This window comes from Bubalus kerabau, chromosome 23, assembly GCF_029407905.1.
Source record: "Bubalus kerabau isolate K-KA32 ecotype Philippines breed swamp buffalo chromosome 23, PCC_UOA_SB_1v2, whole genome shotgun sequence".
NCBI classification, from domain to species: domain Eukaryota; kingdom Metazoa; phylum Chordata; class Mammalia; order Artiodactyla; family Bovidae; genus Bubalus; species Bubalus kerabau.
The window spans coordinates 27,671,473-27,699,462 of NC_073646.1; the positions used below are offsets into that span (position 1 = coordinate 27,671,473).

General features: G+C 50.5%; 1 protein-coding gene across 1 annotated transcript; it reads right to left on the reverse strand.

Annotated features, from left to right (window-relative positions):
* Positions 1-142: 142 nt before the first annotated feature.
* LOC129637653 (zinc finger and BTB domain-containing protein 4-like) lies at positions 143-27,941 on the reverse strand. Its single transcript, XM_055561876.1, has 8 exons — positions 23,270-27,941; positions 22,843-22,956; positions 21,384-21,900; positions 13,777-13,897; positions 7,687-7,980; positions 7,280-7,511; positions 7,011-7,124; positions 143-6,239 (listed from the first exon to the last, which is right to left on the reverse strand). The coding sequence occupies exons 1-8, from the start codon at positions 23,463-23,465 to the stop codon at positions 5,326-5,328; spliced, it is 2,502 nt and encodes an 833-aa protein (XP_055417851.1). The 5' UTR covers positions 23,466-27,941; the 3' UTR covers positions 143-5,325.
* Between the last annotated feature and the right edge of the window lie 49 nt (positions 27,942-27,990).

The following is a 27,990-nucleotide window of genomic DNA, read 5'->3' on the forward strand; positions in this document are numbered from 1 at the left end:
TGAATCAAAGGAAAAGTGATCCTGGAAAGACAACTGAATAGAATCCAATTCTTGACCTTTTTCTACCCTTGCTGCTAAAACTAGTGTTCTTGACAATTAATGAACCAAATTCTCCCTTTGTGAATGATGCAGGAGCCATAGATTGTTCTTCTGTTGCCTACTCAGACAAAGGAAGGAAGGAAACTGGTTGGGAGGAAAGATGACATCTTCCATTCTCCTGAAAAGAGATGAGAACAAGAATTTGGAGAATTGCTAATGGGCAAAGCCTGGAGAGAAGCAATCTCAGTTCTCAGTACAGGCTTACAAACAATCACAGACAGACACCTTCCTACTAATAAAGCAGAAGTCCTTTTCTGCCCTCCAAAGTATCAGCTTCCAGCTCCATACCTCTCTCCCATCCCAATGTCTGTCCAAAAAGCTTTGTGGAGAACGGCTCACAGGGCCCAGCACTAGAGGGTCCACAGGCAGAACCTACAAGTGCAGTGATTATGGGAAGAGTGGGACCTGGGGCACCTTCTGATCATTGCCAAAACACACAAAGGAGCTTCATGAGACAGAGACACTTCTCTCTGACCTCCAACCTTCTTACCTACCAGGAAATTCATACCAGAGAACAGCTGTCCCCTGCAAAGTGTATAGTGAGCCCTCCAGCCCCAGCTCTGACGTGGTCCACTGCCTGGACTCTTCATAGCACAGGCCTCGAGCCCCATGAGTAGCAGGAGTGGGGCCAGGGCTTCAGTCGGCTCTGGCACCAGTATTTCCACATGGAAATTCAGTCTGTTAGTACATGACCAACTGCCAGGCAGCCTCCTCCAGCACCTGTCCTCTCTCATCAGTGGGCCTTCGAGAGGCAGCCAGCCTCTGCCTGACACACGCCCCTGCCTGACACACGCCCATAGCAGTGACAGGCTAGAAGCACAGGGAAGCCTCTGATGAGGGTTCCAACTTGACCCTGAGTGTGTGTGTCCTGAGTTGGGCAACCACTTTATCCACAGAATCATCCCGTGGTGTGCAGCAGCACCAGGCAGAGCTATTCAGTGGGTAGCCTTGGTTTATGGTGGCTTGGCCCACACTCAAGGTAGGTTCTCAGTGTGAGAGAGGCACCTCTGTGATCTGCTTCCTCCCTGCATGCAACGGACAAACCCTCTGAAAGGCCTTCTGGGGCTTCCCTGGTGGTGCCATGGTTAGGAACCTGCCTGCCAATGCAGGGGACATGGGCTTGAGCCCTGGTCCAGGAAGATCATGTGCTGAGGAGCAGCTAAATCTGTGTGCCACAACTACTGAAGCCCAGGTGCCCTAGAGCCCATGTTCTGCAACGAGAAGCAATGAGAAGCCCACACACCTCAACGAAAAGTAGCCCCCACTTGCTGCAACTAGAGAAAGTCTCTCCATAGCAACAAAGCCCCAGTGCAGCCAAATATAAATAATAGTCAAAAAAAGAGAAAAAACCCTTAAAAAAATAAGTAAAAGTCCTTCTGTCAGATGCTACAAGTGATGTCCTGGTATATTCAAGATTTAAGGTATCCAGGAAAAGACCAGTCATGGCACAGGCCCTTTTGGGAAGAACAAAGGAAATGGGAGTCTGTGTGTATGGCAAGATCATCGGCTGGCCTGACACATTCGGAACATGCCCAGAGACCAACCCCTACACTTGTAAAGCTAAGAGCAGCCAGAAAAATAAGTTTTCTGTTCAGAGCAGTCGTCCTCTCAAACTTTAGCAGGCATAAGATTCCATCCCTGGAAATACTGATTCAACAGACTAGGGACAGGGCCCAGGGAGACAGCTGCTTTCTGAAAAGATACTGCATATAATTCTGCGGCAAAAAGGCCTCACTTTGAAAAGTACTGGTCTGGGGCAGATTTTAGCCTCTGAATTATAAATGTCTTTGCACATGTTCCTAGAAAGATACACATAAACAAATATCGCGCCCCCCCCCGACCCTGCCCAGACTTAGGGGGTCTTTGGAGCTCAAATCAATACCCTTTACATGGCCTGGACACATTAGGGATAGACCATGTGGATAGGGCTCAGGTTTTCACTAGTACAGATTAGCATTTCTCCTGATGCACCAAAGAAGCCCTAGAAAAACCCTCTTCCTGGCTTAACTTGCTTCGTGGACTGAGCCTCAAAGACCTATGGTAGGTCCCTGGTGGTCCAGTGGTTAAGAATCTGCCTGCCAATTCAGAGGACACGGGTTCAGTCCCTGGTCTGGGAAGGATCCACGTGCCTCGGATGCAACTAAGCCTGTGAGCCACGAGTACTGAGCCTGCATGCTCTAGAGCCCATGGTCTGCAACAAGAAAAGCTACTGAACTGAGAAGCCCATATACCACAGCTAGAGAGTAGCCCCCACTTGCTGCAACTAGAGAAAGCCTATGCACAGCAGTGAAGACCCAGTGTAGCCAATAATTAAAGAGAAGCCCTATCTTTGGTCGGGCCGGGGGGAAGAATCCGTGCCAAGGAGTGAGGAGCTAAGAAGGGGGCAAGATTGAGGCTTAGGTGTTCCATGACACTCAAAAATTCATTAAGTGGAGGAAATTTGGGTCAGGAGGGCAGGAAGCAGAGGAGTTGGATTTGGTTTGGGGGCCCTAAGCAAGCCTTGAAAACTTCAAAGTACTCAAGAGAAAATAGTAATTACAATACTTTTAATTTGCAAGCTCAGGGCAGGGTCTAGATCTGGTTTTGAGGCTGAGCTGAGAACTGGTGTTGCAGGCTGTGAGTTCCTCAGGCAGTGCTGAAGGGCAGAAGGATGGCTTCTTTAGGGGATTAAAAGGTAGCTACTACTGCCAAGGTGCCTCTCCTCACTCCCACATTTCCCTTGTGACAGTTGGCAGATTCTCCCAGTGAACTTAAGGCTAAGAGAGGTCTTGGTGGGGCCAATTAGGTTGGAATCAAGTCAGTTCATCAGTTTACCTCAACAGTGTCTTTTCCCCAAATTTTCAAGCTCTTCCTTTAGAAGTTCCTTTAGGTTGACAGATCTGGTTTCTTCCTAAGTTAGGCCAGACACAGGGCTGAGTTGTCAGAAGGCAACCGAGGACATAAGCCTTTGCTAATTCTACTTGAGGTGAAAGGTTGTCCTGACCAGTGGCAGGAAAGTCTGTCTGTCCATGGCTGGCTGCTTCCATCACCTGGGCAATGCTGGACTCTGACCACAAAGAAATGAGTGGTAGATGAATAATAGAGTCGCAGGGTGATGGGGGAGGGATTCTGTGCAGAGCTTGGGAATATAGACAAGCACAGTTCCCTCTGGCTATTGACTCCAAATGTTCCTGTTCTGGTCCCCCTTTGCTTGTGATGGAGATCCTAGAGAGTGAAGATGCAAGCTTTGATTTTGTTGGCCCTGGAACTCTCCTCTCAGGCTGGTTTTTCCCTTGCCTTGTTGGCTTTGTCACTCATCCTGTACCTGGGCTTCACTGACACTGGGCTGCTCTGTCCCTGTCTGGGAGATGCCTCCAGAACCCTGGCTGAGACACTGGCAAGGAACTCAGGAGTGGTGTGGTGAAGACAGAAGGAAACCCAGAATTGTAGCGTCTCTCGCCCTGTGTTAGATCTTGGGCAGGTTACTCAGTCTTTCCCAGTCTGTGTCCCCAACTGCACAAGGATGGAAAGCCTAAGATCTCTTTCAGTTCAAAAATGCAATGAGGACTTCCCTGGTGGTCCAGTGGTTAAGACTCTGCGCTTCCTATGCAAGGGGCACAGGTTTGATCCCTGCTCAGGGAACAAAGATCCTACATGCCACAGAGCAAAAGATTAAATGAAATAAAGCCATTAAAAAAAATTGTAATGAGGCCTTCCCATCTGAGCCTAAAGTGGCAAAGCCTAAGCCATAGGGCTCTCCCAGGGAGGCCCAAGAAGGGAATAAAGATCTGACACATCACAGGGGCTCTTGGGTCCTTCTTCAGAAACAGGAAGTGTAGGTCAGCTGAGGGGTGCCGAGGTGGAGACACCACTTGTTTGGGGCAACAGATTCAGTCCTGGAACTCCCCTGGTGGTCCACTGGTTAAGAATCCACCTTCCAATGGAGAGGATGAAGGTTCAATCCCTGGCCTGGGAACAAAGATCCTACATACCACAGGGCAACTAAACCTGTGCCCCACAACTACTGAGCTTGTGTGCCACAACTAGACCCAATGCAGCCAAATAAATAAATACTGAAAAGATTCAGTCCTAACTGCCTCTTCCTGATGATCTGTCCTCTCCAAGCAGATGCTTCCTTCCATAGGCAATTATGAGGGTGAATTGAGTTGATGGACAAGACAGTCCTTTGTAAACCATAAAATGCAATATGAGCCAAGATCTAACAGAGAAGCCTGCTTTTACTTCTCTCCTGCTGCCCTTTCACAAATGTGCTCTCTACCTGAATCCCTGATTCAAAAACAACTGAATGCCATAGACTAGTTTGTAAACTCAAATGACTATAGGAGGGGGCATCCCTAGTGGTCCAGTGGCTAAGACTCAGTGCTCCCAATGCAGCGGGCTTGAGTTTGATCCCTGGTTGGGGAACTAGATCCTGCGTACCGCAAGTAAGACCAGCCAAATAAATAAATACATATTTTTATGTATTAAAAATACATATTGTTAAAAAAATGACTATAGGAGTCCAACAGGTCATGTAAATGAGTAGAAAATGCCAGATGGAGAGGGCCTGCTTTGCCAGAAACAGACATGACAAGTGGCAGCTGACACTGGTCAGGAAGTGCTAAGGAGTTGGCAGGTGGGCTGAACTGAAGAGCCTGGGCTCCATTCAAAGGGGCCTCTCAGCTCCTGTCAGTGGTGGTTTTGTGGGAACTCAGGTCAAGTCGCCAAATCTTTGGATTTTTTCAAGAGGCCAGAAACTTGTTTTTTTTGTGTGTGTGAAATAGCCTGATTTTTACATCTTAACAAATAATTCATAACACTTAAAAATGCTGGCTGGTCTAAAACTACATGTAAAAGGCTGTTGGGAGACCAGATTCAGTACCTGGCCATCAGTTTTTAACTTCTGCAGTCAAGTCAGTGGATAAAACAAAATTTTCCACCTCAGTCCTCTTACACCTAAGCTGAGAAAGAGCCTTTCCCATAGTGGAAGTCTAGTGGGGGTTCTTACCTCAGCCCTGACTCAACAAAGGGGGCTCTAGAGTCTGGGACCATAGGGGACAAGGTCTCAGCAGATGAAACTGGTGAAGGCCTAAGATAAAATGGTCCTCACCCGCCACCCCCAGGTCCAGTGCCCTCTGGGAATTTTGTGACCTCCCCGGAGTTGCCTGAGTTTGAGGCCCCTGAGGCCATCTTGGGCCTCAGACAATGTCTACATCTTCACCCTTGGCCTTGTCACCCATGAAGCCATCACCCACACTCCTGGAATATCTCTGGGTAATGCTGGAAGCCCACGGGGGGGTCCAGGTCCCCTGGGGCAGAGGCCAGGGGCACAGGCAGCCCACCGGCACCCCCGCCCCTGCGCACCCCCGCCCCTGGACGATGGACCCACTGGTGCTTGGCCATGGCTGACTTCTGGCCAAAGCACCTGCCACACTGCGGACAGGCGTAGGGGCGCTCGCCGCTGTGGGTGCGCCGGTGGGCGGCCATCTCCGAGCTCTGCCGGAAGCAGCGCCCGCAGTCTGGGCACGGGTAGGGCTTCTCGCCGGTGTGGGTGCGCACGTGGCGCCGGAGGTCGGAGGCATGGGCGAAGGCGCGGCCACAGTCCGGGCAGGGGAAGGGGGTCTCCCCGCTGTGGACCCGCTGGTGCTGGTAGAGGGCGGAGCTCTGGCTGAAGCAGCGGCCGCAGTCGGCGCAGCGGTAGGGCTTCTCGCCCGTGTGGACCCGAAGGTGGGTGGTGAGCGCTGAGCGCTGGGTGAAGGCCCGGCCGCAGTCCGGACAGCGGTGGGGCCGTTCCCCACGGTGGATGGCCCGGTGCTTGCTCAGAGAGGACGCCTGGCTGAAGCCCTTGCCACAGTCCGAGCAGCCGAAGGGCTTCTCGCCCGTGTGGGTGTAGAGATGCTCCACCAGGGTGGAGCGCCAGGCGAAACTCTTCCCGCACACGTAGCAGCCATGCCGCCGGTCGGCTCTGGGGACAGGGGGATGGGCAGAGAGTGGCGGGCGACCCCGGCGAGGTACCTTCGGTGGCTGCTGCCAACCATAAGGAAAGCCAGCAGAGAGGGGTTTGAAAGCCGTCAGCCCGGGAAGCTGAGCGTCCACAGAAGGAATCTTCCTCAGTGCCTCCCTCCCTCCTCTTTGTCCTTTTTCTGCCTGGTTTTCCGAACCTGCTGGGAGACAAGGGGAGAGCTCAGACCTCAGCTTATCCTGGTCCTTGATGCCCACACCCACTATGGGGTCAGAGAAGCCTCTTAGATACAGCTGCCTCTGGGACTCAGCTGGGTACGGGCAGGGAAGTTAGAAGTTACACTTTACCCTCAGTCGCATGGGACAGAAAGAAAAACTGTAGAGACAAAAAGGGAAGGAAGGACAGGGGCAAGGTACATTCTGGGAGCTGGGGAAATGGGGGTCGGGGGGATGACAATTGAGCTAGATCACAGAGCATGACTGGATGTTAAGTATGCAGTTAGCAGCGGGAACAGCACAAAGAGAGGCATGAAGGGGGTGGGCATTGCCAAGTTCAAAGGGGCTGGGCACAAGTGCAGCAGGAGGACAGGATGAACCAGAGGAACAAAACAGTACCAGCCAAGAGAAAGGAGGCTGCAACAAAAATATAACAAAAGCAAAGTGAACACAGGAGGTGGTGGAGGAGCTAGAGAACAGGCAAACAGGTGGGGGTGATGTGGCGCTCAGAGGAACTTAGAGACCAGCTAGAGGTCAGGGGCTCAGGTTCGGAGGAGCTGGGGAGTAGAGAGGCAGGGATGCCTGGGTCACACTCTCGGGCCCTTTCTAGGCTGAATCCAGAAGCTAGGCAGGGATCAGGCATAATAATAACCTTAGCTGGGAAAGCAATTCAGGCAGGAAACTGACGAACAGGTAAGGAGTTGGCAGAGGGTAACATGATGGGTAGGACCCAGAGGAAGTCCCCACTACTTCACCTGTGTCTGCTTCTGTAAGACACTCTCCCATCTCAGGAGGCCCGGCATCTGGACCCCACAGTTCTGCCTCTTCCTCCACCCAGGAGATGAGGGCTGGCTTGGTGCCTCGGAAGCCTGGAGGGAAGGGGGAGAGAACGCAAAGCCCACGCTGCGGGGGAGGCCGCCGCCCAGGGTCCCGACTTCCTGGGGCCTCCCACTCCACTTGCAGGATCCAGAGGCTGGGCGGGGTGGACGCGGGTGTGAGCACAGGCGAGCAGGTGGGGCCTCACCGAGCGCGCCCAGGTGGCCATAGGTCTCCCGCATCACGTCCCGGTACAGGGCCCTCTGCGCAGGCCGCAGATACCCCCACTCCTCCGGGGAGAAGTACACGGCCACGTCCGCGAAGCTCACGGGCTCGGATGTCTCCCCCTGGGGCCTGACCCCGTTAGGTTCCCGCGCGGGGAGCGGGGCCGGGGGCGGCGCCATCGTAAATGCCATCCGGGCGGCCGGGCGGCGCCACCCCTACCCGCCAGGGTCCACGGAGCCTCCGAGATCCAGAACGCTCCCCCACCGGGCTCAAGAGTCGGGGAGGCCGGGAGAGTAGGAACGGCCCCTCGAGGGTCCACGGGGATGGGTGAACACTGAGGGCAGGTGGCTGAAGGTGCTCTCCTAAGAGATGGCGGCCACGCGGCCCCACGCATTTCGCTCCCGCGCCATCGTGCCCGGATGACGCCACTCGGCTGTCTCCAGGTGGCTTTGTCTTCGAGCCCTCAGCCAACATGGCCGCGGCGGCTACAGGGCGCCCGGGAAGGCGCCGCCACCGGCCCGGGCACGGGGGGGTGGGGGCCGGCGTTCTCCAGAGAGCGGTGCCGGGCCTCGGAGGCGCAGCGCCCGAGCTTCCCCGCCGGGTCCCCGCGCCCGCCGCGCTGAAGGAATCGCCGCGGCCCCGCCCAGACTTGGAGCAGCGACCTCCAGCCCCGACCCCGGCCCGCTCCGCGCGGTGATTTCAGGCGTTAGGTTTCGTGGCTGGCTCATCGCTAGGTGACCGCAGTCTTCCCCCAGTGTTGAGGGTAAAAAAATGGAGCGGATAAAAGAAACTTGAGCAAGCTATTGAAATTCTGGGAACTTCAGTTTCAGGAGATCGTGGGGGCAGCTGGAGGAGGGTAGGATGAGGTCTGAGAAAGGTCGGAAGGACTCTCTTTCTGTAAGCTTACCCCCTCCCCGCGTACCCTTCAGGACGCCTCCCGAACATCCATTTAGCTCTAGCTCAAGGCTGCTGCTGCTGCTAAGTCGCTTCAGTCGTGTCCGACTCTGTGTGACCCCATAGACGGCAGCCCACCAGGCTCCACCGTCCCTGGGATTCTCCAGGCAAGAACACTGGAGTGGGTTGCCATTTCCTTCTCCAATGCATGAAAGTGAAAAGTGAAAGCGAAGTAGCTCAGTCGTGTCCGACTCTTAGCGACCCCATGGACTGCAGCCTACCAGGCTCCTCCATCCATGGGATTTGCCAGGCAAGAGTACTGGAGTGGGGTGCCATCGCCTTCTCCGCTGGCTCAAGGCAAGTTCCTTGAATTCCTGGTCCCAGAGCCACTTGCCACCGTGCCCTGGCATGGATGGCCCATGAACACCTCAGATTTTGCAAGCTCAAGCTGAACTCATCCTTTATTTCCCTTTGCCTGCTGCCCCTGGGGTGTTGTCTTAGCAGATGGCACCAACTCTCTTCATCATTTTTACCTCCAAGCTCTCTCTCTCTCATTGGACACATTTATTGACTGCCTACTCAGTGCTTCCCACAAGCCTTCATAAATATACCCTGCCCTAAGAAGCCTTGAGAAACGCTGGGCTGGAAGAAGCACAAGCTGGAATCAAGATTGCCGGGAGAAACATCAATAACCTCAGATATGCAGATGACACCACCCTTATGGCAGAAAGTGAAGAGGAACTAAAAAGCTTCTTGATGAACATGAAAGAGGAGAGTGAAAAAGTTGGCTTAAAGCTCAACATTCAGAAAACTAAGATCATGGCGTCCGGTCCCATCACTTCATGGGAAATAGATGGGGAAACAGTGGAGACAGTGTCAGACTTTATTTTTTTGGGCTCCAAAATCACTGCAGATGGTGATTGCAGCCATGAAATTAAAAGACGCTTACTCCTTGGAAGGAAAGTTATGACCAACCTAGATAGCATATTGAAAAGCAGAGACATTACTTTGCCAACAAAGGTCTGTCTAGTCAAGGCTATGGTTTTTCCAGTAGTCATGTATGGATGTGAGAGTTGGACTGTGAAGAAGGCTGAGCGCCGAAGAATTGATGCTTTTGAACTGTGGTGTTGGAGAAGACTCTTGAGGGTCCCTTGGACTGCAAGGAGATCCAACCAGTCCATTCTAAAGGAGATCAGTCCTGGCTGTTCTTTGGAAGGAATGATGCTAAAGCTGACACTCCAGTACTTTGGCCACCTCATGCGAAGAGTTGACTCATTGGAAAAGACCCTGATGCTGGGAGAGATTGGGGGCAGGAGGAGAAGGGGACGACAGAGGATGAGATGGCTGGATGGCATCACTGACTCGATGGATGTGAGTTTGAGTGAACTCCAGGAGTTGGTGATGGACAGGGAGGCCTGGCGTGCTGCAGTTCATGGGGTAGCAAAGAGTCGGACATGACTGAGTGACTGAACTGAACTGAAGAAGCCTTGATATTTTTCCTTTGGCCAGATAAATCAATCACTGCATTTCACACACTTCATGGACATGCGCTTCGCATCTGCTGGTCAGGGGCTTACTCTGAAGCTTTGGTCTGTTTGCCTCCTTCCTTCCAAAGGCCTCCCTGAGACCTTCGCAGACTCCTTGTATCTGGTGGCTGCTTCTCCCCAGGGCAGCTGGGCAAGTAAAGAACCAATCTCTGAACTTCCCTGGTGACCCAGTGGTTAAGATTCTGCACTGCCAGTGCAGGGGGACCGGGTTCGATCCCTGATCAGGGAACTCGATCCCACAGGCTGCAACTAGTTTGCATGCTGAAACTAAAGATCCCGCATGCTACCATGAAGATCGAAGATCCTTCGTGCTGCAACTAAGATTTAGCACAGCCAAAAAAAAAAAGTCTCAACAGAAGAAGGGAAGAGGAAGACATAAACTTGGGAGGGGTCAGCCTGGCCAAAGAGAGAGGCTTGTTGGAGGGTGGCCAGTAGAGGACAACGACTAAGGGCACAGAGTTGACTAGGGGCCCTTGTCCTCCTCGCCTCTCAGGCCCCCTGAAAGACAAAAAAGACAATAGAAAATTTCCATTAAGACTGAAGGCTTTTTGTCACCTGTCAGTGCCCATCCCCATCACACACAGACCTGGAAGAGAGCCCTGGGTAGTGCTGGAAACTTGCAGGGGGGTCTGGACCCTCCTGGAGAAGAGCCTAGGGCAGAGTCTGCTCCCCTAGATGGGACCCTGAGGGCCACGGCACCAGGCTGGTGGGTCTACTAGTGGCCTCTGGCTGCAGCACCTTCCACTGTGGGGACAGTAGTAAGACTTCTTGCCTGTGTGAGTCAGCAAATAGCATGAGAGGTATAGCACCAGCTGCAGGTGAAGGGTCCCTCTCCAGAGTGCACTGGGCCCGGACTCCCCTGGCGGTCCAGTGGTTAGGACTCCATTGCTTCCACTGCAGGGGGTCTGGGTTCAACCCTTGGTCAGGGAACTAGATCCCCCATGCTGCAACAAAGACTTCACATGCCACAACTAAGACCTGGCACCACCAAATAAAATAAAATAAATATTAAAAAAAAAAAAAAAGAGTGCCCTGGGCCAAGTTGAAGATAAGGGTAAAGCATAATTGCACTCTGGATGGGGATGAAGGTAAGTCCTCAGTGCCAGGTGTTGAAGCTGGGCACAGGCTGAGGGCCTGGGAAAACCCCGACTACAGGAAGCCTTGGCCACAGGCTCAAAGACCACATCAGTGTCTCTGACTGTAGGGCCTCATGACAACTCCCAGATAGACTCCTTCTGCTGACCCCTTCCAAATGTATCACTTTTCTGAATGAGTGCTGGGAAACAGATTCAAAACTTACATTTTTCCCTGTTAACTCTCCAAGATCTACTCATGTTCAGGCTGATAGAACTAAACTTCACTAAGACAGAAGCATTCAGTGGGTACCCAGTCCCTGGAAGCCCCCTTCTAGACTGTGTTGGCCAGTTGAGGGCTTGCAGATCAGGGACATTCCCACCCACTCCAGGGTCAACTGAGGAGATACTCTCAACCAGAGGAGCAGCTCTTATGGGACCAGGGACCTGAGAGACAGATAAACTGCCTCCATCCTAAACTTTTATTTTTTGGCCATGCTGTGGGACATGCCTTGGGAGCACAAAATCTTAACCACGGGACTGCCAGGGAAGTCTCAAACTGCCTCCCTCTTAAACTTGAATTCACACATGGCCACTGACCTTTGGATGATTCATAAAGTATGACCTAATCATGGGACCACTTGGATGCCTCAGAGCCAATTAAGTGAGAAAGAGAAGGTCAAGATTGCAATATCCAGTGGGTGTCATAAATTCAGATCAGCAAAAACTAGTAAGTAGTCAGTGGTAAAGAACATGCAGAGGGTGTTTCTCACTCAATAAATGTTTTTCCCTTCCAGCTGGAACTGGGACGTCACTTCTACTTTTCATCTTTCTGGCTTTCTTTCAGACTTCCTACTCCTGGGAATCCTGAGCATCTATTCCCCACAGCTGGGTCTCCTGCTCCACCATTTGATGAGGGCTGGTTTGGGGTCTGGCAAAACTGGGGATCCCTGGTGGCTCAGACAGTAAAGAATCTGCCAGAAATAATGTGGGACATGCGGGTTCAATCCCTGGGTCGGGAAGATCCCCTGGAGAAGGGAATGGCAACCCATTCGGGTATGCTTGCCTGGAGAATTCCATGGACAGAGGAGCCTTGGTGGGCTACAGTCCATGGGGTCACAACAGAGTCAGACACAACTGAGTGACTAACACTTTCACTTTTCACAAAACTGGGGCAGAATGCTAATCATTCAATAAACGTTTCTTACTATAGGTAGGGAAGTCCACTACCTATGTGGACTTCCCTGGTGGTCCAGTGGTTAAGAATCTGCCTTACAATGCAGGGGACTCAGGTTTAATCATTGGTTGGAGAACTAAGGTCCCACAAGCCTTGAAGCAGCTAAGCCCCCTGAGTCACAACCACTGAGCCTGTGAGCTACAACTAGAGTCCATGTGATCCCTTTGCCAAAACTAAGACCCAGAGCACCCAAATAAAATAAACATTTAAAAGAGAGAGAGGCGTGCACTGGGCCAAGTTATAAGTAAAGGCAAACCATGATTGCACTCGGTGGTGTGGGGATGAAGGTGCAGCCTGAGGGCACCTTTGCATTCATTTAATGAAAATGTATTGGGCACCTCAGGCTTCCATGGTGGGTCAGACAGTAAAGAACATGCCTGCAAAGTGGGAGACCTGGGTTCAATCCCTGGTTTGGCAAGATCCCCTGGAGGAGGGCACAGCACGTTGGTCCAGTATTCTTGCCTGGAGAACCTCCATGGACAGAGGAACCTGTCAGGCTACAGTCCATGAGGTCACAGAGTCAGACACGACTGAGCGACTAAGCACACAGCACACTGGGCACCTCATATGTGCCAGGCATTGTTCTAGATATTTTAAGAGAGATTCCAGGTAGGAGCTTTGCTGGCAAAGGTGCAGAGAGGACTTCTGGGCAGATTGTGCTCAGGGCTAGAGATGGACACAGAGCCACAGTTTGGAGACTTCCAGTATAGGGCAGAAGAGCTCCAGAAGAAATTTCTTTACTCTCTTTCTTTCCTTCTTTTATAAATTTGTATTGGGAGTATAGTTGATTTACAGTGTTGTGTTAATTTCAGGTGTACAGCAAAGTGAATCAGTTACATGTACATTGATTCTTTTTTAGATTCTTTTCCCATATAGATCATTAGAGTATTGAGTAGAGTTCCCTATGCTCTATAGTAGGTCCCTATTCGTTATCTATTTTATTTTTAAAATTTTATTTATTGATTGATTGTGTTGCATCTTTGTTGCTGGGAGGGCTTTTCTCCAGTTTCGGTGAGTGGTGGTTACTCTCTAGTTGCAGTGCCAGGGCTTCTCAATGCGGTGGCCTCTCTTGTTGCAGAGCACAAGCTCTAGAGTGAGCAGGCTCCAGTAGGTGTGACACCTGCGCTTAGCTGCTCCTCGGCACATGGGATCTCCCCAGACCAGGACTGAACTCATGTCTCCTGCATTGGCAGGCAGGTTCTTTACCACTGAGCCACCAAGGAAGCTCTAGTTATCTATTTAATATATATAGTAGTGTGTATTTGTCAATCCCAATCTCCAAATTCATCCCTCTCCCAAGAAATTTCTTGAAGATGGCATCTGAGAAAGGCAGTGAAGGATGTGAGAGTTGGAGGGTAGTGTGTAACAGAATAGCAGAATAGCAGAATAGCAGAACAAAGACTGACTAAGCTAGAAACCTGTCCAAAAAACAAAGATTCTACTTGGCAGGAGCCAATGAAATGGCGTGCTGGTAGAGAAAGAGGAAGATGTTAAGAGTATTATGGGCCTTGAAGGCCAGTACAGGTTCTTTAGTTTTTGCACAAGTCTTGGGGAGCCAGTATTGGTATCTAACAGTGGAGGGTAATTCATGAATTTCAATCAGACTGATCTGGAGAGGATCCCCGGAACCAATTATCATGAGGCAGGAGTGGAGTCAGACACCCAGCCCAGCTCATCCCACCCACTCCCTTCCCTTCTCGGAGATCCGGAACGCTGGGCGTCACCGTACGCGCCCAGGTGCAGGTTTTTCACCGCAGACACCCCACTCCTCGGGGAAGAAATATAGGGCCACTTTCACGATGCCCGCGGCCTTCTCCCACCTTCTTCCCGCCGGGTCTTCACCGACACCGCTGGGCGCCCAGATCAGGAGCCGGGGGTGGAGTCATACGGCCACCCCCACTTCTCCCGGGAGAGACACTAGCGACTCGGCCTCCGGTGCAGGGTGGGGGTCGGTCCCTCCAGGCCCAGGCAACCGGAAGTAGCTTGTGGTGGGGTCCCTCTAGGACGGCGGGAAACGGCCCGTTAACCGAACTCATTGGTCCGTGGGCCAAGAAATGAAGGCGCCCTCAGAAGAGGCGGTGGCACTCTACCGTCCATTTTAGAGAAAGGCATTGATGATCTGGTTTATTCCCACCTCGAGTTGTCTTCTCTTGCTGTTCTGCCGGTGGCCTTGCAAGGGCCTCTTGCCCATAGTTAAGATGGCCGCAGCTGCTTCGGCGTCCGCGCTCTGATCTGGCGGGTGAAAGGTGAGGCGGGTGCGCGGCACGAGGGAGAGTGGCCACAGGGCCAGGAATCAGGGGTGGTACAGACAGACGTCCCCTTCTCAATCCGCGAAAGAAGGCCTATTCAGTGGCCTGGTGTTTAAAAAAATTTTTTAGCAAACTAATTTATCAGATCTTTGTTTATTTTTCATCTAGAAGGTTACACAAGAATATTCAGCGAATGTCCTCTGCTCCAGCCCCCACCTCTACTAACGGTTTCTTAAATATTCCCTACAGTGATTGTCTACGCCCTGCAGAGACATCTATCATATTTTCACACATTTACTGTATCTTACTGAGGACACTGGACGCATGCTTCTCAGTGCCTTAGAGTTCAGGCATTTTACAGAAGAGGAAACTGAAGCCCAGTTAAGACCCAAGGTCAGGCAGACTGTTAGTGACTCTGGGTCTTCAGACTCCTAATACAGCCTTTCCTCCTGGCGCTGCCTCCTTCAGACGCCTTCCAGAAATGCAACATTAACGCTTCGAATTTACGGGTCCCTGCTGACATTGTGAAAACGAACTGGATTCTCAAGTTATTAAGTCATGATTGAAGTAAAAAAAGTTAGATGAAAAAAAAAAAAAGTTTAAAAACGTGAGATGAATTAAGGGATGACAGGACTCATTTGCTTTCAAGGCTCCATCTCACTGTGCCTCCAATTCCAAGCTGTCCTAACAGAACAGTGGCCAATTATACAAGAACTGCAGTTGGTTCTGTGATGTGACTAAGACATCAATAATATTAGCTTACCTTGATCAATCACTTACTATTAATGCATGCCAGACTCTGTTCTAAGTGCATTTGCCTGTTAACTCATTTAATCCCTCAGAACACTTAAGAGATAAGTACCCTTCTGCATCAGTAGACCACAGCCCGGGGGAATGACCTTACCTCAGGCCACACAGCTAGTGAGGGTTCTGACTCCAGAACCCATGACATGATGGGTTACTGAAGACACAATCTCAGCAACCTGAGAGAGGTGGGATTTTAGGCCAGGTCATGAAGATGCAGTTGTATGTGGGGTAGGGCAAGAAGCAGGGACCTGGAAGTCAGAAATACTTCTTCTGGTCACCTATGCCATTCCACTGTTGTTCTGTAGTCACCAAGTCATGTCTGACTCTTTGTGACTCCATGCACCTTAGCACACCAGGCTCCTCTATCCATGGGATTTCCCAGAAAGAATAATGGAGTGGGTATGTGATTCCATTCTGTTGTATTACATGTAGAGAGAAAAAATTAAAATGATGACCTCTAAATATTTTTTTTTTTATTTAGACATCCTAGAATTTGAAGTCAAGTGGGCCTTAGGAAGCATCACTATGAACAAAGCTAGTGGAGGTGGTGGAATTCCAGTTGAGCTATTTCAAAGCCTAAAAGATGATGCTGTGAAAGTGCTGCACTCAATATGCCAGCGAATTTGGAAAACTCAGCAGTGGCCATGGGACTGGAAAAGATCAGTTTTCATTACAATCCCAAAGAAAGGCAATGCCAAAAAGTATTCAAACTACCCCACAATTGCGGAGAAGGCAATGGCACCCCACTCCAGTACTCTTGCCTGGAAAATCCCATGGACAGAGGAGCCTGGTGGGCTGCAGTCCATGGGGTCCCTAAGAGTCGGACACGACTGAGCGACTTCACTTTCACTTTTCACTTTCATGCATTGGAGGGGGAAATGGCAACCCACTCCAGTATTCTTGCCTGGAGAATCCCAGGGACGGTGGATCCTGGTGGGCTGCCGTCTATGGGGTCACACAGAGTCGGACACGACTGAAGCGACTTAGCAGCAGCAGCAGCACCCCAAAATTGCACTCATTGCACATGCTAGCAAAGTAATGCTCAAAATCCTCCAAGCCAGGCTTCAACAGTACGTGAACCATGAATGTCCAGGTGTTTAAGCTGGATTTAGAAAAGGCAGAGGAACCAGAGATCAAATTGTCAACATCCTCTGGATCATTGAAGAAGCAAGAGTTCCAGAAAAACATCTGTTTCTGCTTTGTTGACTATGTCAAAGCCTCTGACTGTGTGGATCACAACAAACTGTGAAAATTCTTAGAGATGGGAATACCAGACCACCTTACCTGCCTCCTGAGAAATCTGTATGCAGGTCACGAAGCAACAGTTAGAACGGGACATGGAACAACAGACTGGTTCCAAATCCGGAAAGGAGTACATCAAGGCTGTATATTGTCACCCTGCTTATTTAACTTATATGCAGAGTACATCATGAGAAACGCTGGGCTGGAGGAAGCACAAGCTGGAATCAAGATTGCCAGGAGAAATATCAATAACCTCAGATATGCAGATGATACCACCCTTATGGCAGAAAGTGAAAAAGAACTTCACTTGATGAAGAGTCTCTTGATGAAAGTGACAGAGGAGAGTGAAAAAGTTGGCCTAAAACTCAACATTCAGAAAACTAAGATCATGGCATCTGGTCCCATCACTTCATGGCAAATAGATGGGGAAACAGTGGAAACAGTAGCTGACTTTATTTTGGGGGGCTCCAAAATCACTGCAGATGGTGATTGCAGCCATGAAATTAAAAGATGCTTGCTCCTTGGAAGAAAAGCTATGACTAAACTAGACAACATATTAAAAAGCTGAGACATTACTTTGCCAACAAAGGTCCGTCTAGTCAAAGCTACAGTAATCATGTATGGATGTGAGAGCTGGACTATAAGGAAAGCTGAGTGCCAAAGAATTGATGCTTTTGAACTGTGGTGTTGGAGAAGACTCTTGAGAGTCCCTGGGACTGCAAGGAGATCCAACTAGTCCATCCTAAAGGAGATCAGTCCTGAATATTCATAGGAAGGATTAATGCTGAAGCTGAAGCTCCAATACTTTGGCCACCTAATGTGAAGAACTGACTCACTGGAAAAGACCATGATGCCAGGAAAGATTGAAGGCGGGAGGAGAAGGGGATGACAGAGGATGAGATGGTTGGATGGCATCACTGACTCAATGGACATGAGTTTGAATAAACTCTGGGAGTTGGTGATGGACAGGGAAGCCTGGTGTGCTACAGTCCGTGGGGTCACAAAGAGTCGGACACAACTGAGTGACTGAACTGAACTATTTTTTAAATTAATTTTTTTTAATTGAAGGATAATTGCTTTACATAATTTTGTTGTTTTCTGTCAAACATTAACATGGACCCTAAATATTAAAAGTACATAATAGAAAAAGTGAAAGTTGCTCAGTTGTGTCCAGCTGTTTTCAACCCCGTGGACTGTGTAGTCCATGGAATTCTCCAGGTCAGAATACTGGAGTGGGTAGCCTAGCCCTTCTCCAGGGTATCTTCCCAACCCAGGAATCGAACCAGGGTTTCCTGCATTGCAGGTGGATTCTTTACCAAAAGTACATAATAGGGTTGTGTTTAGAGGTCAAGTCATGGGAAACGAGTATGTCGTTTGAGTGCTTGGGCGTTATCAGAGATCAGATCAGATCAGTCGCTCAGTCGTGTCTGACTCTTTGCGACCCCATGAATCGCAGCATGCCAGGCCTCCCTGTCCATCACCAACTCCCGGAGTTCACTCAGACTCACGTCCATCGAGTCAGTGATGCCATCTAGCCATCTCATCCTCTGTTGTCCCCTTCTCCTCCTGCCCCCAATCCCTCCCAGCATCAGAGTCTTTTCCAATGAATCAACCCTTTGCATGAGGTGGCCAAAGTACTGGAGTTTCAGCTTTAGCATCATTCCTTCCAAAGAAATCCCAGGGCTGATCTCCTTCAGAATGGACTGGTTGGATCTCCTTGCAGTCCAAGGGACTCTCAAGAATCTTCTCCAACACCACAGTTCAAAAGTATCAATTCTTCGGCACTCAGCTTTCTTCACAGTCCGACTCTCACATCCATACATGACCACAGGAAAAACCATAGCCTTGACTAGACGAACCTTTGTAGGCAAAGTAATGTCTCTGCTTTTGAATATGCTGTCGAGGTTGGTCATAACTTTCCTTCCAAGGAGTAAGCATCTTTTAATTTCATGGCTGCAGTCACCATCTGTAGTGATTTTGGAGCCCAGAAAAATAAAGTCTGACACTGTTTCCACCGTTTCCCCATCTATTTCCCATGAAGTGGTGGGACCGGATGCCATGATCTTTGTTTTCTGAATGTTGAGCTTTAAGCCAACTTTTCCACTCTCCACTTTCACTTTCATCAAGAGGCTTTTGAGGTCCTCTTCACTTTCTGCCATAAGGGTGGTGTCATCTGCATATCTGAGGTTATTGATATTTCTCCCAGCAATCTTGATTCCAGTTTGTGTTTCTTCCAGTCTTAGTAGATATGTGTTAACTGGATAAACGAGAAAGAGTAGACAGCACTTGCTCTGTGCCAAGTGCTGACCTGGGCAGTTCTGCTTGACACATTATGTCTGGTTCTGCTCCCCTCTCCTTGATGGCTCCTCCTCTCAGTTCTCCCCCTGCCCCCCATAACTCACCCCATCTAGTACTGGTCACCCCTGGACCTTCACACCCTCCCCCAGTGCTTGGGCTCCTTTGCTGCCGCTCTCCACACTTGAAACTTCTGGGACTTACTTGTTCACAGCTCATGTTGGTCAGTTCACTGAACCATGCAGGTTCTATGACAGAAGTCTCTCAGGAGTACCTTTCTTTCCAGTTCCAAGGTCAGCAGACAAGGACAACTGCAAAAAAAAAAAAAAAAAAGTCTTGCTTTCTAGCTTGGTCCCACTACTAATTGTTTCTACCTGGGAGCAGTTGCCCAGTAGATTTCTCATGTCTCATGCCCAGGCTCCTCTCATGGGTCACACTGCACACAGCTTGACAAAGACCTATATATATATTAATTTGGCTGTGCCACAGGGAATGTGGGATCTTAGTTCCCTGACCGGGGATCAATCCCTCAGCCCCTGCATTGGAAAGTTGGAGTCTTAACTGCTGGACAACCAGGGAAGTCCAGACAAAGACATTTTATGACAGTTTCTGACAGCAGGAACTTGCTCCTACTTAGGGACTTCCTATGGCTTCTCAGTGGCTACAGGGTGAACCTCAAGATCCCCCACTAGGATCTGTGGTCCTCCCAGATAGGTCCCGCTTCTTGGCTGCATCTGGTATCCATTATTCTTTACTTTCAGTCTTTATGTTTCAATCAAGTGGAGCTGCTGATCATTCCCTATACATGCCCATCCTGGTTGAAATCTTTCTCATCCTTCAAGGACAGTTGGAAGTACCTCCTCTAGGAAGACTTCCTTGATTCAGAAGACCTGCCCATGTCTCCTCTTGGTCCTGCTCACATACTATTTTGTGTTGTGTTTGAATAACAACAATAATCAATGTTTGTTAAACTCTGATGTACCAGGCGTCATCCTGTATTATCTCATTTAATCGTTACATCAGTCTTATGAGGTAGATGCTATTATTATCCAGGTTTTATAGATGAAGAAAGTAAGGCATAGAGAGGTGACTTGGAGCAAGAAGTGACTTGCCCAAGTTCACAGTTATAAAGCAGCTGAGTCAGGATCTGAAGGCAGACAGTCTGACTTCAGAGCCCATGCTTCTAACCTCCACTCCACACTGTGTCCGTCTTTTATCCTTTCTAGGAAATAAGCCTCCATCACTACTTCCTCTGCCTGAAAAATCTCACTACAACCATTTCTTACATAATGCTATGGGAGCACAACCACTCCTTTTCTTCCAAGTTGCAGTTCCTGGCATGTCACCAACCAGGATGGTGGTGCCGCTGGACTCCTCCATTACAGCCCCAATCAATCTTTTGAATGTTGGACCTGAATCAGTGTGTCCCTGGAGCCGTACACAAAATCCCACAGATGGTGTTGCTGAATGAGGGAAATTAGTCTTCCTCATCTTGGGATTCCCTTATCACCTGGCAGTGTCTCCAACAGAAGTCATTCAATATGGTCACTGAATGTTGACTTTTTTTCTCTTTTAAGACCTTTTTCTTTATTTAGATAATTTTTAAAGTCTTTATTGAATTTGTTATAACACTGCTTCTGTTTTATGTTTTGGGGTTTTGGCCACAAGGCATGTGGGATCTTAGTTCCCCCACCAGGAATTGAACCCTAGTCCCCTGAATTGGAAGGCAAAGTCTTAACCACTGGACCACCAGGGAAGTCCCTGGACAGCCCTTTCTCAATGAAAGGTCTCTGGCTACGGTGGGGCTCTCACTTTCCTGATGAGACTGCCTGACAGGCAAGGCTGGCTCCCTCACTTCACTCTTACCTGAGCCCCTGATCTGTGTTCTCCCCAAATCTGACTGCTCATAGGAAGTAGTAGAAATATGTGGGCAGTGCCAGTTTCCAGCTTTGCTGCCTTGTAGCAGTGAAACTTGGAGCCCCAGGTGACTCATCTGGAAACACAGCTATTGATACCCATCCCTGCTTCATTAGCAGACTTCTTTTCATAATCTGAAGTGGAAAATATCAATAGTCATTTTCACTCTTTCAACAAATGTTTATTGCACATTTACTCTGTCACACATATTATCTTGTTACAATGTCAATCTTCACAGTAACCCTTTGAGGTAGATATTATTGATCCTCATTTTACAGATGAGGGAGCTGAGGCTCAGGGAGGGTGGGTGACTTACCAGCTGTGCCTTGAGAGCAAGCTACAGAGATGAGGTCTGCATCTGGTGCTTCTGTGCACTTTCCACGCACTTCACTGCCTGGGCCTCCTGTTGGTTCAGTTACCTAGGGCTTGACCAGGCCCTCCATCTGAGGCCTCCTCCTCAGCCTTAGTCCCCCTCGGCATTTACCTCTGCTGCAGATAAGCAGTGGGGATTTTCGTAGACAGTTTTGATCTTAGTTGCACCTGCCACTGAGATAACACTTTGAGAAAAGTCCAGCATCTCACTCTCTTCGTTTTTTGTTGTTTTTTTTTTTGAAAGATGGGGAGAGAGGGGGTGTCGAGTTTAATCTATTTGAATCTTTTTACAGGCACTTCTCTTTTTACAAGCTTGGAAACTTGAGGGATCCTTGAGGAAAGCCCAAGGGATGAACTGTGGGTCCCAAAGCCCTGACTCAGGAGCCTCCCTTGGGACCCAGTGAGTCCTCAGCGCCGAGGTCTGGCTCAAACCCTGTCAGCGGAAGCCGCTCACCCGCACTCCTCAAAGATGTCCGGGTAGTGCCGGAATAGCACCGGAGGGTCTCGGTCACCTCGGACCGGGGCCCGAGGCACAGCCCGGATCCCGGGCCTCCGGCCCCGCCGCCCCCCAGAGCAGGAGCGGTGGATCCACTGGTGAGCTTCCACGGCGAACTTCCTCTTGAAGCGCATGCCACACTCGGGGCAGGGGAACGGCCGCTCACCCGAGTGCATGCGCCGGTGGCTGACCAGCAGCGAGGGGTAGGTGAAGCGCCGGCCGCAGTCTGCACACACGTGGCGCCGCTGGCTGGCCTGAGCATCCGCGCTGGGTACAGGGGCTGGGGACTGAGCACCTGCACCCTGGTCCCAGACAGCCTGTCTGGGTGGCTGTGCTCTGGCCGAGGTTTTGCTGACGGTCGTGCCAGGGTTGTGTTTAACCAGCTCCTCAGGCCTCTCCTTCCCAGGAGCCTTTCTCGGTGCTTTGGCTCCTAGTCCTGCTTCGGGTTCCTCTTCCTTTTTGTTGGGGGTAGCTCCTAGGAAACAGGAATCAAGTTCCTTTTTAAAACACATTTGCTTATATTGTCTCAGGTTATAGGATGCTTTTCCTCAGGGAAGTGCCAGAAAGGTACTGCCCACTGAATAACACACAGGCTTTGAAAAACCATAAGCAGGGTTCAAATCTCTTAGGTGGGCCTTGGTTCCTCATGTGTCAAATGCGAATCATAATGCTTTCTTTACTTCACAGGGTTGTTGGGAGGATTACATGAGTAGAAGCATCACTTAGTAAATGCTTAATAAGCAGTAGCTATTATTTTTATGGTTTCTCATTTTTTTTGCTAGGGTTAAGGCATTTACAGAGGAGAAAAGACATTTGCTGAGGAGCATTCTGGTGAGGACCAGTGGGGAGTGAAGAGCCAAGCTGTCAATTACTGGGTATTTTCTCTTGTACCACTTTGCTTTGCTTGAGGAATGTAAAAGGCAGACCTGAAGCTGTTTTCATTCTTGTATGCCAAGTTGCTTCGGTTGTGTCCAACTCTGAGACCCCATGGACTGTAGCCCACCAGGCTCCTCTGTCCATGGGATTCTCCAGGCAAGAATACTGGCTGGAGTGGGTGACCATTTTCCTCCTCTAGGGGATCTTCCCCACTCAGGGATCCAATCCCTGTCTCTTGTGTCTCCTGCATTGGCAGGCAGGTGCTTTACCTCTTAGGGAGTTTTAGTTTTTCCTGAAAATGAGAGAATGAGCAGCGTTTCTAGGAGAGGGAGTCTGGGCTCCTGATTCTTATTCTGGTCTCAAGTTGTCTCAAGTTCTGAAAACTTTGTATCAGGTCTGCCTTTTTTTCCTTAGCTAGAATCCAACATCGGTTGGCTCTTTCATTCCTTTAGGGGTGCCGGAGGTGGGGATCTGAAAGGAAACACTGCTAGACAGGAAGCTCTGGAACGCCAGGCAGGGAAGACCTGGGACCATCCCTCACCTCTCAGAGCTCCTCCCAGGCTTTCCCCCTCCTCAGGATCCTGGGCGGCGGGGCTCCAAGCCTCACTCTCCTGTTCCATCCAAGAGATGAGGGCTGGTTTGGGGCCTGGGAATCCTGGGAGAGAACAGGGATCACGGTGCTGGCTTGAGAGGCTGCCCTGGGAAGACGGCGCCCCCCACGTCAGGGTGAGGGCATCTCCTCGAAGTTTAGGCTCTATCTGGACTGGGTCTGCAGTGCGCTTTCCAGAAGGAAGCGGATGTGGGATGGAAGGACTCCCGAGGGGGTACCTGAAGCGTTACGGATGGGAGATGGCTGGTGCTGTTGGTGGGGTAGGGCGGGATTAAGGCTTACAATCCTCCGGGTCCTTATTTGATCTCCCCTGTGAACCCCAGTGAAGCAGGAGGGGGGCTCTGACCCGGGGCCTCACCGAGCGCGCCCAGGTGGCCGTAGGTCTCCCGCATCACGTCCCGGTACAGGGCTCTCTGCGCGGGCCGCAGACAACCCCACTCCTCCGGGGAGAAGTACACGGCCACATCCGCGAACCTCACGGCCAAGGGCTTCTTGCAACCAGGCCCGGTCTCCCCCGGTCTCAGCACCAGGAGCGGGGCCGGGGGCGGCGCCATGGGGCCTCCCAGCCCCGAGCAGCGGCCGCCTGGTCCCCGCGCCCGGCCTCAGCTCTCGTCGTCCACAAGAAGGGCTCCCGAGCCCGAGGCCCCGCCCAGCCTCGGCTTCCGTACGCAGCCAAGGGAACCGAAGTAGCAGGGCTGGGATTCGGGATTCTGATGGGGACAAATACACCGCCTCGGTGTTTATTCACTTCATGGCAGCTTGGACACACACCAGAGTTAAGGGACCCGGAAGGTGCCTCTAGAAAATATGGCGACACCGTGGCTTCAATTCTGTCTGCCCTTAAGGGCGCCGTCCTTTGACCGTATTAAACATGGCGTCCGTCTGGCTTCTCATCTTTCACTTGCCCTTAAATACAATGGCTGTGCAGGTGGACTTGTAAAGCACTGGAAGGCAAAGGGTAGTTTTCTTGCCTTCAATAAAGATGGAAGGCCCCGGGCCTTCTAGCACTCTCCGTGCCCACGTCGCACGGCGGCGGGTGATTGGCCGCGACAGCAGGAAGCGGCTGAGCCGCGAGACAGAGGTTGTGCGGCGTTTTCGCCCGTAAGTTTCGGTGAGCCGGATGTGGAACCCACCAAGGACCTCGGCGTTTGTGGAGCCCTGCACTGTGTCCCAACGGCCCCAACACCTCCCGACCGCGGATCCGGAAGCGGGTCCTGGCTCCTGCGGCAAGACGCACACCTGTCCTAACCCGGTGTCGCCGAGGTAGAGACCAAGTACTGGTTTACTCTCTCCCCCGCCGCGGGGCACACCCGACTCCTTGCACCAGCGGCTCGGCTCTCTTGATCCCTGGACTGGAGTCGACGTAGGAAGGTTCTTGGTGAAGCTGGAATTAGGAAGTTTTAAATTACCTGTGTGTGTGTGTTTAATTGGAGGAAAATTGCGTTATAATGTGTTGGGTGTTGCTGTGCAATAAGGGCTATCAGCCATAATATATATATAATCTCCCTCTTGAGCACCCTCCCACCCAAATTTCGGTTCAAGTTTTTCCGAAATGATTACTGTGCATGGCTTTTAAAAGTTAATATAATGACTTCCCTGGTGGTCCAGTGGTTAAGACTCCCCGCTCCTAATGCAAGGGGGCCCAGGTTGGATCCCTAGTTGGGAAACTAAGATCCTGCCTGTGTCATGGGAGCAACCACACCATGATGAACATATGAGTGTTTACCATAAAATTCTTCATTTGTCTGTGTTGAGTCTTGGTTGTGGCATGGGAGATCTTCATTGCGTCATTCAGGATCTTTCTTTGCAGTGCATAGACTCTCTAGTTGTGGCTCCTGGGCTCAGTAGTTGCAGCGCTCTGGCTTAGTTGCTCTGTGGCATGTGGGCTCTTAGTTCCTCAACCAGGGATCAACCGGGAGTTCCCTGGTTGGCAAAGTGGATCCTTAACCACTGGACCACCAGAGAAGTCTTATTATAAAATTCTTTAAACTCTAGAAATGTTGAAAATTTTTCACACTAAAATGTTGAGGAGGCAGCTCTGCTATTCATTCTTTGAATCATAAAGATATGCCTAGATGCCTTCACATTTTATCTTAGACAACTCTGTGAAGTGAAATTGGTCTTATTTTGCAAGTGAGACAACTAAGGCTCAGAAATGTTGAGTAATCTACTTAAGGCAGGATGTCTCTGGATGTGGTTAAGAATCCAGGCCTACCAATGCAGGGGACAGTGGTTTGATCCCTGGTCTGAGAGGATTCCACAAGCTGTGGAGCAATGAAGCCCTCGAGCCACAACTGCTGAGTCCATGTGTTGCAGCTATTGAAGCCCTTGCGCCCTAGAATCCATGCTCCACAATAAAAGGAGCCACCGCAATGAGAAGCCCTCCCACGGCAACTAGAGAGTAGCCCCAGCTCTCTGCAACTAGAGAAAGCCCACGTGCAGCAATGAAGCAGCGCAGCCAAGAATAACTAAGATGTTTTAAAAATACATGCCTAAGGCTACACAGCTAGTGGGGACTGAGTTGAACCTGGAATCCAGGTCTACCAATTAGGAAGAGCTTATGTGGCAAAGTAAAAGTAACCCGCAGTTCCCATTAATAATCATTTTTGGAAAACATATTCAGAGAAGAAGACTTTGGTCAAGAGATACCAATATTTGAGCCTCCAGCACCACTCCTTACATGCAGACATACTTAGTCCCACCAACCTTGTGTTTATTCTTTTAAGAGTTTCCTGTTCTAAAGTAGGGCTAGCAGATCTCAATGGGTCAAAAAGACCTCTCAACTGTTGACACATACAAACATTATGGTAAAAATAAAGATGGAAGATAAATATGCCGTGATTTCAACTCTAATCGCAAGTAATATACTCCTTCTTAAAAATTCCCCAGCATATTTCCAGCTGCAGTTCAGAAAGCAGAACACTCTAAGGGAGGAAATAATCCAGAAAGAAAAGCCAGTTAGGTGAATTAGTTTCCAAGTGTGAGCAGGAGCCTCAGAAAATGGGTTCAACTGCTGTATTCAAAATGGATAACCAAGACAGACCTACTGTGTAGCACAGGGAACTCTCCTCCAGGTTATGTGGCAGCCTAGACGGGAGGGAAGTTTGGAGAATAGATACACTTAGGGGCTTCCCAGGTGGCGCTAGTGGTAAAGAACCCACCTGCCAGTGCAGGAGATGTAAAAGACACCGGTTTGATCCCCTGGAAGAGGGCACGAAAACCCAATCCATTGAGAATCCCTTGGACAGAGGAACCTGGGGGTGGAGCTATGGTCCATAGGGTCGCAAAGAATCAGACACGACTGAAGCGACTTAGCAGGCACACACGGATACATGTATATGTATGGCTGAGTCCCTTTACTGTCCATCTGAAACTATCACATTGTTAATCTGCTATTAAACTGAAAGTGTTAGTCGCTCAATTGTGTCCCACTCTTTGTGACCCCTTGGACTGTAGCCCGCCAGGCTCCTCAGTCCATGGAATTCTCCAGGCAAGAATACTGGAGTGAGTAGCCATTCCCTTCTCCAAGCATCTTCTTGACCCAGGGATGGAACCTGGGTCTCCTGCATTGCAGGCAGATTCTTTACCACCTGAGCCACTACAAAATAAAAAGTTAAACAAAAAAAGGAAATGGGTTCAGCCTTCAGGCTGAACACTAAGAGCAGGTGGCTGAAGGTGCCCTCCTAAGAGATGGCAGCAACGCAGTCCCAAGAGTGCTGCTGCTGCTAAGTTGCCTCAGTCGTGTCTGACAAAGTGTGACCCATAGACGGCAGCCCACCAGGCTCCCCCGTCCCTAGGATTCTCAAGGCAAGAACACTGGAGTGGGTTGCCATTTCTTTCTCCAATGCATGAAAGTGCAAGTAAAGTCGCTCAGTCGAGTCCGACTCAGCGACCCCATGGACTGCAGCCTACCAGGCTCCTCCATCCAGGGGATTTTCCAGGCAAGAGTACTGGAGTGAGTTGCCATTGCTTTCTCCGCCCAAGAGTGCTGCTAGTCCTAATTTAGGTGTTCTCTTGGGCCATTGTGCTTCCCCGATAACTTCCGTGATACCAAGGCTTCACTGATAGCTCAGCTGGTAAAGAATCCGCCTGCAATGCAGGAAACCCCGGTTCAATTCCTGGGTCGGGAAGATTCCCCTGGAGAAGAGCTAGACTACCCTTTCTAGTATTCTTGTACTTCCCTTCTGGCTCAGCTGGTAAAGAATCCGCCTGCAACGTGGGAGACCTGGGTTCGATCCCTGGGTTGGGAAGATCCCGTGGAGAAGGGAAGGCTACCTATTCCAGTATTCTGGCCTGGATACAGTTCACAGGGTTGCAGAAAGTCGGACATGACTGAGCGACTTTCGCTCACTTGGGCCACTGTACAGTGAGAAAGGAAGCTTTCTGGAGATGAGGTTCAGGGAGACACGGAGGGGCTCTGGAGAAGGGAATGCGTGCAAAGGATAGGAGTAGGGGAGGCGTTCATCTTTTTCTCGTTTCTGCTAACAGCAGCTGAGATCTGGATCCTGAGTCGGCACCTGTCCTTCCACCGAGGGGTAGAAGCAGGTGTGGGGGTCTTAACTACCTCCTAAAAGGGTCCCTGTGGCTCAGCTGGTAAAGAATCTGCCTGCAATCCTGGAGATCTGGGTTCGATCCCTGGATTGGGAAGATCCCCTGGAGAAGGAAACGGCTACCCAACGCACTCCAGTATTCTGGCCTGGAGAATTCCATGGCCTGTATAGTTGTCTATGTGGTCGCAAAGAGTCAGACACAACCGAGCGACTTTCACTTTACTTCAAAGGGAAACACCGGGCTTCGTTGAGAACCCGAGAGGAGAGCTGAGGACGCTTGCCCAGTGCTCCACACTTCCAACCCACTCGCCTCTGGGCACATCAGTCCTCCCCTCCCACAAAGTACAGCGTCCTTGCTGGGCCGCCGGGGCCGCAAGGAGCGCGGCCAGGAGGCTGTAAGTCTCCAGGTTCATGGCCCTCTGGGCAGGCCGCAAGACACTCCCACTCCTCCAGGAATAAGTACCCCGCCACATCCACCGAACCTCCCGGCCCCTCGGTTGATTTCCCTCGTCCGCTGGGTCCCGGCCTC

Coding starts and splice junctions, on each gene's coding strand:
- LOC129637653 (XM_055561876.1), bottom strand. CDS start 23,465: ATGGCGCCGCCCCCGGCCCCGCTCCTGGTGCTGAGACCGGGGGAGACC. Junction 21,901..22,842: donor CCTGGGAGGAGCTCTGAGAG/GTGAGGGATGGT, acceptor CCTGTTTCCTAG/GAGCTACCCCCAACAAAAAG. Junction 7,981..13,776: donor AAAAACCTGCACCTGGGCGC/GTACGGTGACGC, acceptor CACCGCGCGGAG/CGGGCCGGGGTCGGGGCTGG.